Source organism: Trichogramma pretiosum, unplaced genomic scaffold, assembly GCF_000599845.2.
Source record: "Trichogramma pretiosum strain Unisexual culture from Peru unplaced genomic scaffold, Tpre_2.0 scaffold20, whole genome shotgun sequence".
Taxonomy (NCBI): Eukaryota; Metazoa; Arthropoda; class Insecta; order Hymenoptera; family Trichogrammatidae; genus Trichogramma; species Trichogramma pretiosum.
The window spans coordinates 787,893-800,061 of record NW_019641696.1 but is presented as its reverse complement, the minus strand read 5'-3'; the positions used below and the strand labels follow the sequence as shown (position 1 = coordinate 800,061).

At 39.9% G+C, this 12,169-nt stretch overlaps 2 protein-coding genes across 2 annotated transcripts in view; one reads left to right on the top strand and one right to left on the bottom strand.

The window, feature by feature from the left end:
• Nucleotides 1-12,169, bottom strand: part of LOC106656491 — a 114,531-nt gene that overhangs the window by 22,811 nt on the left and 79,551 nt on the right. Inside the window, exons 4-5 of the mRNA XM_023462029.1 lie at nucleotides 10,564-10,642; nucleotides 2,241-2,342 (exon numbers count right to left, since the gene is read on the bottom strand). Coding sequence (XP_023317797.1) covers nucleotides 2,241-2,301 — 61 coding nt within the window. The 5' untranslated portion in view covers nucleotides 2,302-2,342; nucleotides 10,564-10,642. The remainder of the gene's footprint in view (nucleotides 1-2,240; nucleotides 2,343-10,563; nucleotides 10,643-12,169) is intronic.
• LOC106656513 (protein artichoke-like) lies at nucleotides 8,368-10,484 on the top strand. The gene has a single exon (XM_014377520.2). The coding sequence runs from the start codon at nucleotides 8,431-8,433 to the stop codon at nucleotides 9,883-9,885; it is 1,455 nt and encodes a 484-aa protein (XP_014233006.1). The 5' UTR covers nucleotides 8,368-8,430; the 3' UTR covers nucleotides 9,886-10,484.

The window sequence follows — 12,169 nt, the reverse complement described above, 5'->3', positions numbered from 1 at the left end:
CGAGCCAAAAAAAAGAAGATCGAGACGTTTCTCTTTATTGGATTATGGATTTTTCATTCAATGATATCGTTCGATTATGGAGACGAATTTATCGGAGACGCTGTTTTTGGGGGGAGATGAAAATCTTTTTTTTCTCCTTCCGGGAAACCGAACAGAACGTGGAAATAAAGTTTCATTTCATCGCGCTCGCTCGAGAGTGAGCGAGAGGCTAGAGCTAGAGCTAGAGCTGGAGCTCCCGAGGACCTTTCAACATCAACTCGTTTTTATTGAACTTGTGAGTGTTATTATCATTCGAGCAGAAATTCCGTTCCGCGTGTATAGTTTTCGAGTGACAAACGTCGGACGGGACAAAGAGAATTACGCTGTACTTTGCACGAACTGCGAGTTTGCCGCATCAATAACCATAAAATAATTTTCTTCTGCGAAAGTCTTATTTCATTAATATTATACGGTGATTTATTGATAGAAATGATCAACGTTAATAATGGCTTAATGACCAAAAAATTACCATTGACAATGTTTTAAAATACATTGCCATTGAATGACTAATTATTATTACTAATTAATAATTGATCTCAAATTACGCCAAAATCATGATTTTTTCAAAACTATTTAGACCGCTTTGAATATAATAATACAACTTGTAGCTTCCACCACTAGATGGCGAGTACCTTTACATGTGAATCTGCAAGTGGCGAAGTGAAAATAATTGTATAAGTCAGTTCGCGCGGTCATCTGATTTAAATAATTTCAGTTACTCATATATGTCCCAAAATCTTTTGAATTTCGACCTGTAAAAGAAGTTAAAATATACCGTGTTGATACTGCACATTCGATTTTTGGTAGCATTTTGTAAAATTGATCGACAAAAACCAATTTCAGCTGGCTTTGCTACGCGAGCCCGTAATATTCCGGACGAATCGTTCACGTGACAGAGTCACCGGCCCGAGTAGTTACGTCGAATTTGCTGTCTGAGCTTCGACGTTGAGTAATCTTTTCGAAAGAATTTGAACTTCGTTCGTACAAGTACTTTTTTTTACGCAGAACTCGACTTCTTATTTACTCTCTCACTCTCTCGAAATTTCAATAAATGACATCGTATTCAAGGACTTGCAGAGGGCTTAAGAACAAAAAAAAATTTATTCAATTTTTAAATAGGACTTTTATTCTCTTTTCCGTTGCATTTTCGAAAATTCGTTGAAATTATTTTAAATTGAATATTTTTATGTTAGAGATGACGCAATAAAATGGCGAAATGAAAAAATAATTATGATAAAGTGCAGGCTGACCCACGGGTTCAATTATTTCGCCCGTTGATGTTCTAAGACCTCCCGTATGCTTTAGCTCAATTGGTTCACTCTAAATATTATGATAGGTCAAAGATATTTTTACAAATATAAAACGCCAGAAAACGTAAAAATATTATGCACGAAGTATTAGAAAATTTTTTAATTTTAAAAAAAGCAATGGAAAGACGAAGAATTATTCTTTCTACAAATTGAATGTAATTTTTTCGAAGTAAGCTCTCTGTAAGCCTCGAAGATGTTCGAACTTTTAAATTAATTTTATAGCTATAAATCAATTATAAAAGTTCAAATGCTAGTTTGAGTTTTGATCAGTTTTATTTATATTGGACAAAAAAGAAGTGATTGCTAATCTAAAGCCAAAGACGGTAGGTCGATTTTCTGTTAACCCGAATAAAAAGAAGAAACAGAAAACACACAGCTTTCCATCTTATGAAATATTCAGACGTCGACGTCGCTTCGTCGTAAATTAAAAAGAAAAGCGAGACCGAGTGGTTTGTCCTTTCATTTTCAATCCAACCCTCTTTTTTTCTGCGACTCGAAATTTCGAATGGAAACTTTCGTCTCTCTTCGCTCTTTGCTGTACACATGTATACCTACTCGCGTATATCTATTTACGTATATGTGCACCGTAAGCAACGTAGCAGCAGCACGAATTTAAAGAAAAAGAAAGAAAGAGAGCTACGATCCGTAGGATAGCTCAGGTGTGTCCCACGAGTGTCGTCGCTGCGCGACGATATATGCGAATGTCGGAATAAAACAGGAACTAGGTATATAGCAGGTAGAGAGAAAGAAACGAAGTATACATTATAGTGATTTGGCTGATTTCGTTGCCAGCTAGACACAAAATCGTGTAAAATTTTAGTTTAATAATTTCACTCAAAGCTCGTTTTCAGTTCAAGTTTTATGTGAAAATAAGGTAAATCGTATACTAACCGCATTTTAGAAGAATGAAAATCAGGACCAGCAGTGACGACCATCTGGACGACCTATTCATGTCCACTGCGTCATTGGTGGCTTTCCTTTTTCCAACACTCTCTGCAAAATTAACGTAAAATATTGTTGAGCCTTGTGAATTACGCTGATTTTATGTACATACATAGCGTTATATTTTGCTTTAGTTATTATAGATATCTATTAGGTATAGATAGTATATAGATCTATTAGGGTGTAGCTTATTTTCCTAGTTGTGAGGAACGTCAAACCCGTTATTTTAAAAAGTTCAATAGAGTCTAAACTGAAAAAAATCGTAGCTATGGGTCTAATACTCTATATACGCTCGAATTTTTCCCGTATTATTTTTCATCTTATTTTACTTTCACAATTTTGAACTTGGCGATTTTCTAATTGATAAAACTGTATTCCATTTATTTTGACTTATACAATTTTTTTCCTTTTTCAACTAGCAGATTTATAGATATAAAAGTACTCGCCATCTAACGGTGGATTTTGGCTTTAATTTCGATATAATCTTTTTCGATTTCTTGAGCAATTTACTCAAATAATCAATCGATAGTAAAACATTAATTTTAAATCAAAATCCCCCTTTTTATGAACTCATGATTACATTCATAACTAATAATTAGGAGAAAAATATAGCCCAATACTTTTGCTGCGGCAACAAAATATAATTTTCTAATCCAGCTGTCGTTTTTTTTATTAACCCCTAAGAATTTTTTAAGTGTATCTGCATTAAATTTAGGGTTTTCCATATAGGTAAGAGGCATAGCTACAATTTTTCAATTTTTAGGTTTAACCGAACTTTAAAAGCGCAGGAGCGAGGTTCACTGCAATTTGCGGGAACTGAGGGACACTCTAATATCTATACATAATTCGTGTCAGGTAATATCATAGGTCTTTGACGTTAATTGCTTCTGCAACATACGCTGACGTTCGCGCGCACAAAGACACATTTGCTATATGTACAAGCATCGGTAGTGCAGTGTTTAGTTAAGTTCTCTGTCTCTGCCTCTCTCAGTTCAGAGCAGTAGCCTCGTTTAACTCGTGCAGAGGCAACGCAGAGGCAACGCAGAGACAGAGAGACAGAGAGAGCGTCGGTAGGCCACAAGGGAAACCTTTGCGTGTGACCAATCCTGCAAACTCAGACGCGCATAACTCGAAAATCGGTATACCTGCGAATATTGACGCTGAAATAAATAATAATACATGGGTGAAAACAGTAGCAGGTTATGAAGCGCACCAATAACGCTGAGGAGTGGGTGCGACAAATTTTGAAATGAACGTCAACATTTTTTATTTTACACGTATACAAGTACCTATTTACTCTGTGTTTGTTGTGTGAACTTTGATGTTGTCTGTCGGGAGTTTTTTTTAATTACTTAGTTTCAGAAGGTAAGAAAATTTCTCGAAGGAATCGTCGCGAAGTTAGAATTTTAAATTGTTTCGAATGTTGTTAGAACAATGTATAAACAGATACATCGGTACCTTAATTGTAAACAATATGATCATGAACGATTTCGACGTCGTTTTTCGAATTCACTGATCATCTTTATAGCCAAAAAAATTAGTTTGAATGTTATCTTCCCGTCGAAACAACCCATAACACCAAACAGATAAATTTTACACATTCAATTTTTGTAGAACTAGATCGAAGAACCCATTGTTCATTTTAAGCTTCCAAATGGATAATAGTGAAAAAAAAATCCGAGGAAATTATCTCGAAAGATAATTCGAGGGAATATGATGAAAAATATTTTTGTGATATTTGTCAGGATGCGTTTACACTGGAATCAAGCATGATAATACACCAAGAGACAATTCACATCGAGCAAAAATCAGTAAATAAAAGCCGCAAAGATTTTGATTGCGACCAGTGCGAGAAAAAATTTGTGAAAAAATCGAGTTTGTTTACGCACCAAAAATTGGCACACAAAGATCGTGAAGATTACTCATGTAACAAATGTGAGAAAAAATTTGAAAATAAATCAACTTTACTCAAGCACAACAAAATATTCCACGAAGTTTTCAAAAATTACTTGTGTGAAATGTGCGCGAAGAGATTTGATACAAAGCATAGTTTGCTCAAGCACATAAAGATAAAACACGACAAGTGTGAAAAATCGAAATTAATAAGACTACAAAAGACAGTACACGAGAATCGCAAAGATCACGCCTTTAAGGTTCTCCAAGATTACTTGTGTGACAATTGCGGCAAGAAATTTGGAATTAAATCAGATTTGATCAGACACAAAAATATAGTCCATGAAGATCGTAAAGATTTCGCATTCGACAAGTGCGAAAAAAAATACGGACAAAAAAGTACTTTGCTCTTTCACATACAGACAGTCCACGAGGATCGGAAAAATTACGCATGTGACAATTGCGAAAAAAAATTTGTGGATCCAAGGTTTTTGATTAGGCACAAAAAAACAGTCCATGAAGGTCGCAAAGATTACGCATGTGACAAGTGCGGAAAAAAATTTGGACAAAAATCAGATTTGTTGAAGCACCAAAAAACAGTCTATGAAGGTCACAAAGATTACGCATGTGACACATGCCAGAAAAAATTTGGGGATCGAAGCAATTTGATCGCACACCAAAAAATTGTCCACGAAGGTCGTAAAGATTACGCGTGTGACAATTGTGGGAAAAACTTTGGATTCAAATCCCATTTAGTCGACCACCAAAAGATAGTCCACGAAGGTCGGAAAGATTTTACATGTGACAGGTGCAAGAAGAAATTCACGAAAAAAACGAGTTTGTTCGTACACATAAAGACCATTCATGAAGGTCGGAAAGATTACCGATGCGACAAGTGCGATACGAAATTTACACAAAAATCGAGTTTGCTCTTCCATCAAAAGACAGTCCACGAAGGTCGGAAAGATTTTGTATGTGACAAGTGTGGAAAAAAAATTTATAAAAAGATCGTTTTGTCTCATCCACCAAAAGATAATACACGAGGGTCGCAAAGATTTCGTATGCGACAATTGCGGCAAGAAATTTCGACAAAAATCGTATTTGCTCATCCACCAAAATACAGTACATGAAAGTCGCAAAGATTACGTATGTAAGAAGTGCGAGATGAAATTTGGGCTTCAAAGCAATTTGATTAAGCACCAAAAGACAGTCCATGAAGGTCGGAAAGATTTCGCATGCGACAAGTGCGAAAAAAAATACGGACAAAGGAGTACTTTGCTCTTTCACATAAAATCAGTCCATGAGGGTCGCAAAGATTTTGCATTTGACAAGTGAGAGAAAACATTTGGGAATCAAAGCCATCTGATCACACACCAAAAAATAATAAGGTCGCTAAGATTACTTATGCGACGAATGCGAGCAGAAAATTTGGACAAAAATCAAATTTACTAAGCCACTTGAAAATAGTACATGAAATTTACGAAGGTTTTGCATGCAATGAATCGAGAAGAAATTTATCCTAAAACCGCATTTAGTCTTGCACCAAAATATAGTACGCAAAGGTCATAAAGATCACGCGATAAGTGCGAAAAGAAAAATGATGACTGACAGTTGTAAATACGTATAGATAAATATTTTTCTAAAATTTCAATAAAATTTGTGCTGACACGATTGTGTATTACCTGAACATCGGAGGTTTAACTATCATTACACCTTTGTTTACTAAAAATCATTGTTTCAATATTTTCTTGCAGCTACCTCATAAAACCACAAAAATTAAAATAATGAAATAAAGATTAAACTTTGTGCTTCTGTAAATCCATGAAAATTTTACCCAGAGGGCTTAAAATTGAGCACTTTTCATTTATAAATGTACTCCATAAGAGTACTTTGTAAAGGATTTCATTTTTTGGCTTATCACGGTTGACGTGATACAGGCCATACATTGCATATAGCACGAGAAAAAGAGTGCAGATACATTTTTTCCACTTGTTCTTCTTTTATACTTCGTTCATCCACAAAAAAAATGAAAGGAAATAATACGAAGAGAAGATAAAAATTAGCACACGCGCGTGCGTTAATTGAATTCACAAACGCACTCACACACACACACACACACACACACACACACACACACACACACACACACACACACACACACACACACACATGCGCTTTCTATAGCTCGACTGCGACTGCATATAGTCAGGCGCGGGGAGACATTAAAGCGAAGTGCTCTCTAGAGCCTGGCAGAGGATTAGAGATCGCAAAGCTGGCCTTTTTTTCGCATTGACCCGACGACTGTGCACTGCCGATTCACGTGTGTATGTGTGTATGCGCGCGGGTGTGAAAAAGTCGTTTCTTTTCACCGGCGCGTCACACGCGTTGTGCGCGCAAAAAACGCCATGTACTCGTTGTGCCGTGCACACACCTTCATATACTGTACTGTATTATATACAGACACGCGAGGCTGACTGCTGCTGCTGCTGCTGCTGCTGCTGCTGCTGCGAGCGTGGGGGTGCTTGCAAGCGTCGAGATTTATGGGACGTCCATACAGTAACGGCTCATTTTTCAGCCGCGGAAGAGCAAAAAAAAAAGGTCGACCGTTTGAACAATCGCACTCAGTACGAGCGAGCGAGAGAGTGAGCAGGGATACGTTGGCTGTCTTGACTCATTAATCGTATCGTCATTATAATCGATACTGATTCATGTGCCACTGATATGTACATTTTTTTTAGATTAATAGCGTTTTCTCCGCACGTTGGATGAGTGGTTTCATCCACAGTGATTAGATGTTATAAGTGAACACTACATTGTTCTAAAGAAACCACTGACAATACATTGACACATAGCTTTTTCTAAAGAATTGTTGATAATCTTATACTTTGATGAAGCTTTCTGTCCATTTTTTTACCCCTTTCTTTATCCTAGCTGTGATTCCAAATCTAAATTTTCTGAAAACTCTGGTGGAAATTGTCTACCGCTCACTTCCTCCCCTTCCCCCGAAATAAGACCCATTGCACTTCATGCAATACGTAAATTTACACAAATCTTTGTTGAAATGAATGTAACATATGTTCAAAGTAATATACAAAATTAATGTTAATGGGTTAAATTCTATACTCAATTTTAACATTTTGATTGAATGTGAAGGATTTAATACTGATTTATTGCTTATGAACATTGCACAAAATATATAGGAAAGTTCAATCATAATTCATGTTATAGTTATCACCACTAGATGTAAAGTACCTTTATCAGAGAATCAGCAAGTGGTAAAGTAAAAATAATTGCATATAAGTCAAAATTATAAACTGTCACTGTTACTGTATCTTATCTCGCCCGTAGAATGTGATAATTATTACAATAATTTTACAAATTTGAAGAAATAACTTGCACTAAAAATGTATAATCGAGTCTTCATCATTCGATTTCTCAGAGAGTCGATCATATACATCGTAATACAGCTCAATCTTCCAGTATTGTATACAAAACATAGTTATTTGCTCGCACGGGCATTTACGAATAGCAGCGTCGCGCGCCCATTCGTATAATTCCACACTCAAGGATCGTAATCTAACGGAAATTCATTCGATATATTATATTCACATCGTGCGTACGCGCGCGCCCGTGGCCCAGGAGTTCCGTCGTTATATTATGGTAATTAAAGATTTAATTAATCCCTCGCGCGCGCGCCTGTACGCGTATGACCCGTGGTACACAAGAGCAGAGAGAGAGAGAGAGAGAGAGAGAGAGAGAGAGAGAGAGAGAGAGAGAGAGAAATGCGCGCGTCTGGCTTAATGCGCATCGAGTGCGATACAGAACACAGAGTCCGTCGCGTGATGCATTATAAATTTATTAATAAATATGCGCAAGGATATATTCAGTCGACGTGTTGCGTTTTGTGAGCGCGCGAAAAACGAGTTTTATTTTTCACTATACACTACTATATTCAAGGCGGTGCGTTCGAGTCGCCGGTCATTGATAGCTTTATAATATATCGTTGAAAACGGAGAACGCTACGGTACGCTTATGCGTGTATTTTTTTTTTTTTTTTCATCAGGAAGTATCTGCAAATAAACGCGTGATGTCAGATCGCGTTCGCATCGATTAAAGTCCAATATTAATGCTAGCTCATTCGATCGTTTGCGTAATTGATGCTTTTGCCGCGGCTTCGGCGCGATCGATCGCGCGAGTCACGGCCGTCGACGCTTCTCAGTGTCGATCGTGCGCGCTCTCGAGCACCATGACAAAATTGACCGTTTTCGCCTTTTTTCAATTATCTCTACTAACTTATTTGATATGGAATCAAGTCAGTGCGAAACCTCGAGTGATTCGGGACGTCGCCGAGGACGCGGAGTTGTTCGAGCGAGTCTTTGGTGCGCCGAAAAACGACGACGAGGATCGGGAAGCGGAAGCTGAGTCAGTGCCGAGCGGCTGCAGCGTGGCCTTGAACTTCAGTCACCTGCGAATCGGGCCGATTCTGCATCCGCGCTTCGTCGCCAGTCCGCACGTGACACGATTGACTCTGCGCAACGCCAGTCTGCAGTCCTTCTCCTTGGGCGCCTTCGCGGATCTGCCGAATCTCGAGCAGCTCGACGCGTCCTGGAACAATCTCAGCGTCCAAACGATGTTCTCGTTCGGCAGTCATCCGTCGTTGCGCGAGCTCGTTCTCAGCGACAATCGGCGCGACGACGACTCGGCCGACGAGCGCCAGTACAGTCCCTACTCGATCGAGTACTACACGTCGACGCCCAAGCCGCCGATCGAGCCGCTGCGCCACGAGTATCCGCGGCTAAGGCAGCTCCACCTGCGCAACGTCAGCTCCTATCCGGCCTTTGGCAATTGGAGCCAGAGCTTCCCGCGGCTGGAGCTGCTCGACATCGCCGGCAACGATTTCGTCGTCGACCAGGACAGGATTTTCGCGGACTTGCCGCGCACGCTGCGAACTCTCACGGCGCGACGGGCCGGCCTCCATCGAGTCGATCTGCGGGATTTGTTGTCGCTTCGCGAGCTCGATCTCGACGGCAACGTTTTCGAGGACGTCTGCGACAAGTACTGCGCCGAGTTCGTGCGCAACAATCGCCTCAAGATCGAGAATCTACCCAGTCTGGAAAAATTGATCCTCTCCAACTGCTACATTCGCACCCTTCACTCGAACGCCTTCAGCGATCTCGCAAAATTGAGCGCGCTCGATCTGTCGTCCAACAGCATCCTCGAGGTGCCCGACACGCTGTTCGATCGCACTCCTTCCTTGAAATTCCTGAATCTCAGTCACAACTCGCTGGCGTCGATCGACTTTCTACGGGACCGAACGTCGCTGGAAATTTTGATTCTCGCGGATATGAAGGATCGCGCGCCCATCTCCTCGGACGTGCTGCGAACTCTGGGCAACTTGAAAGTTTTGTCGCTGAGCAATAACGCGCTGAGCGAGGTGCCCGCGAGATTCCTGAACAATTTGCCGGAGCTGAGGGAGCTCGACTTGAGCCATAATCAGCTGAGCGCGCTGCCCTATTGGGAGAATTTCGAGAAGCTCGAGCGGCTGAATCTCAGGAATAATAAGTTTGTCGCTATCGACGATTTGCCCGTGGCGAGAGCTTTTAATCTGAAATTATTGATCGTGGGTCAGAATCCGTTGGGCAGTATCAAATCGAGATCGCTGATCAATTTGCCCGACGACTCCTTCATAAGTCTGTTGTGAATTTGTTGGAGCAACGGAAAAAGAAATAAAATTGGAATTCATGCAGTATCTTTATGGAGAGACGATATCGCGATCGAGTAATAAATACCGGAAAATTGAAGCAGCTCCTCCATTATCCAAGAAGTGGAATATATATCACGAACCTTTTTCTAGCACCTCTATACCCACCACAGCCTTCCCGCACCACCTCCTCCCATCGATATAATAATGATGGCTTCTGCACGAACTGCCAGAGCTATCTCCTGTACAGGCGGCGGGGGTATCTGAAAAGTATTACGCTTTTCATATTTCATTCGCTCGCGCAGTTTTCCAAAGACTTGTCTCGAGAGTCGTAGCTGCGAGGCCGTTCGAGTTGAAAAATCGTTTCTTCGTGCCCCCCCGCCGCCGCCGCGCGCGCTCGCTCGTTCGTACCTCGCGAATCATCTGTTTTTGAAACGGTGTATTGTATATAAGGAAGGAGGAAAAAAAAACCACATTTTTTAGCTTCTCTTTCCTCCTCTTTGTGCGCGCGCCTTCGTGTATAATAAGACTCCGAGAGAAAATGTTCTTACTTAATTTTTTCTTACTGGCAAAATTTTTTTTTATAGTTGAGTTAATAGGGGGGGGGGGACGACTATATACTATGTAATAAAATTTAATAATGTAAATAATGATGTAAATAAATTCTTTGATGCATACCACGTCTTCACTTATTCTGCATTGTTGCGGAGTGCCTTGGACGCATTATCGAGATTCCTGCCTCCTAGCCCAATACAGCCTGAAACATTGAAACGACAAAAATTGTCAATATTCGTGACAAAACCGACAAATAATGATAATTGAAACTGGTCAGAAGCCTAAGTAATACTATTTGCGCTAATTTTTCAGCAGCTGTCTCGAGTATACTCGCGCGTACAAACGTTTCGGTTGCCAAACAAAGCGCTATATATAGCTGCCTGCCGCGCGCTCATCCTTTCCTTGTCTAGAATATTAATGACTCGGCTTCGGCGGCTTCCTTTTCTTCCTTCTCTTGTCTTGTCGGGCGGGCGGTTAACTTGCGCGTAAAATAGCCCACGTTTATCTTTCAAAATACCAAGTGCATCCTTGTGCCGTTGTACATTGCCGCGCGCGGAATAATACACACACACGCACACACCGAACGAGCCCCGAATTTTCCAGGGGTTGGAGAATGAATTTTTTTTTTTAACCCAGGCGTCATGCCAGCCAACCGCAAAAGTGCGGCGACGACGACGACGGTGGTGGTGATGTTGGTGTTGGTGATAGTGTTGCCTGTATACCGCGGGTGGTATGGGCCGTAAAAAAGTTTTTACCTATCAATATTTATGAGCCAGCGAAACTTTTTACCTCTAAGAAGAGGAAGAGAGCGATTTTCGAGCGATGCTATTAGTGTAATAGGGCTATATGCAAGGGAATGTTGTTTATGCTGTCGTTGGAAACGGGGTCTCTTTTTGGGAAATGGGAAAGGTATTGAGCTTATTATTAATGAGAAGAAAATTGAATGTAAAAAGCTCTGAAGTGTCCATAAATGAGCATCGTTACCGTTCTTGAAAAATCGAAATTTTCAAAATGATCTTACACTTAATCGATGGAAAACGGAGAAATTAAATTTTGGAAATTGGTGGAATTAAATCGATGGAAAAGGGTACATTATAATTTATTTGTTTGATATTGTATTTTGAGCCATGGCTGTTAAAAACTTAAGTTGAAATTTTGTCGACGAAATTACGAGATAGGCAGGCTGCGTTTGCATGTTAGGTATAATATACAATTTTGTGGTCGGTTATAATACATTCTCGGCTATAACTCTGACGTATGCTCGCCAACAATGTTCCATTATTAAATTATTAGCTGTACATTTTTGATAAAATGTATGTATAGTTAATGCCAGAGCGAGCGCGAGCGCGCTCCTCGATATACTTATTAACAATACGATTACTTTAATTACAAGAGAATTTTAAGACTTATACAGTTATTTTGACGTTGCCACTTGCAGATTCAAAAAAAAATGGTAATGGCCATCTGGCGGTAGCGACTTGCAAAATTTCGAGTTCTGCGCCGTTGAACTTACCGGCCGCCTCGAACGACCTTTTTTAATTTTATTGATATTGTCAACAATTTTGCACTGACACTTGAAAATGTTTTAGTGCGTACAATTTTCACAGCTTTTCCGGAGGCTTAGGTGAAAAATAATTCGATATTCGGATTCCTCGTCAAATTTTACATGACTTTAAGTTGTCACATTCCATGCCCACGGATAATAATTAATACGACGAGAATGCGTTAA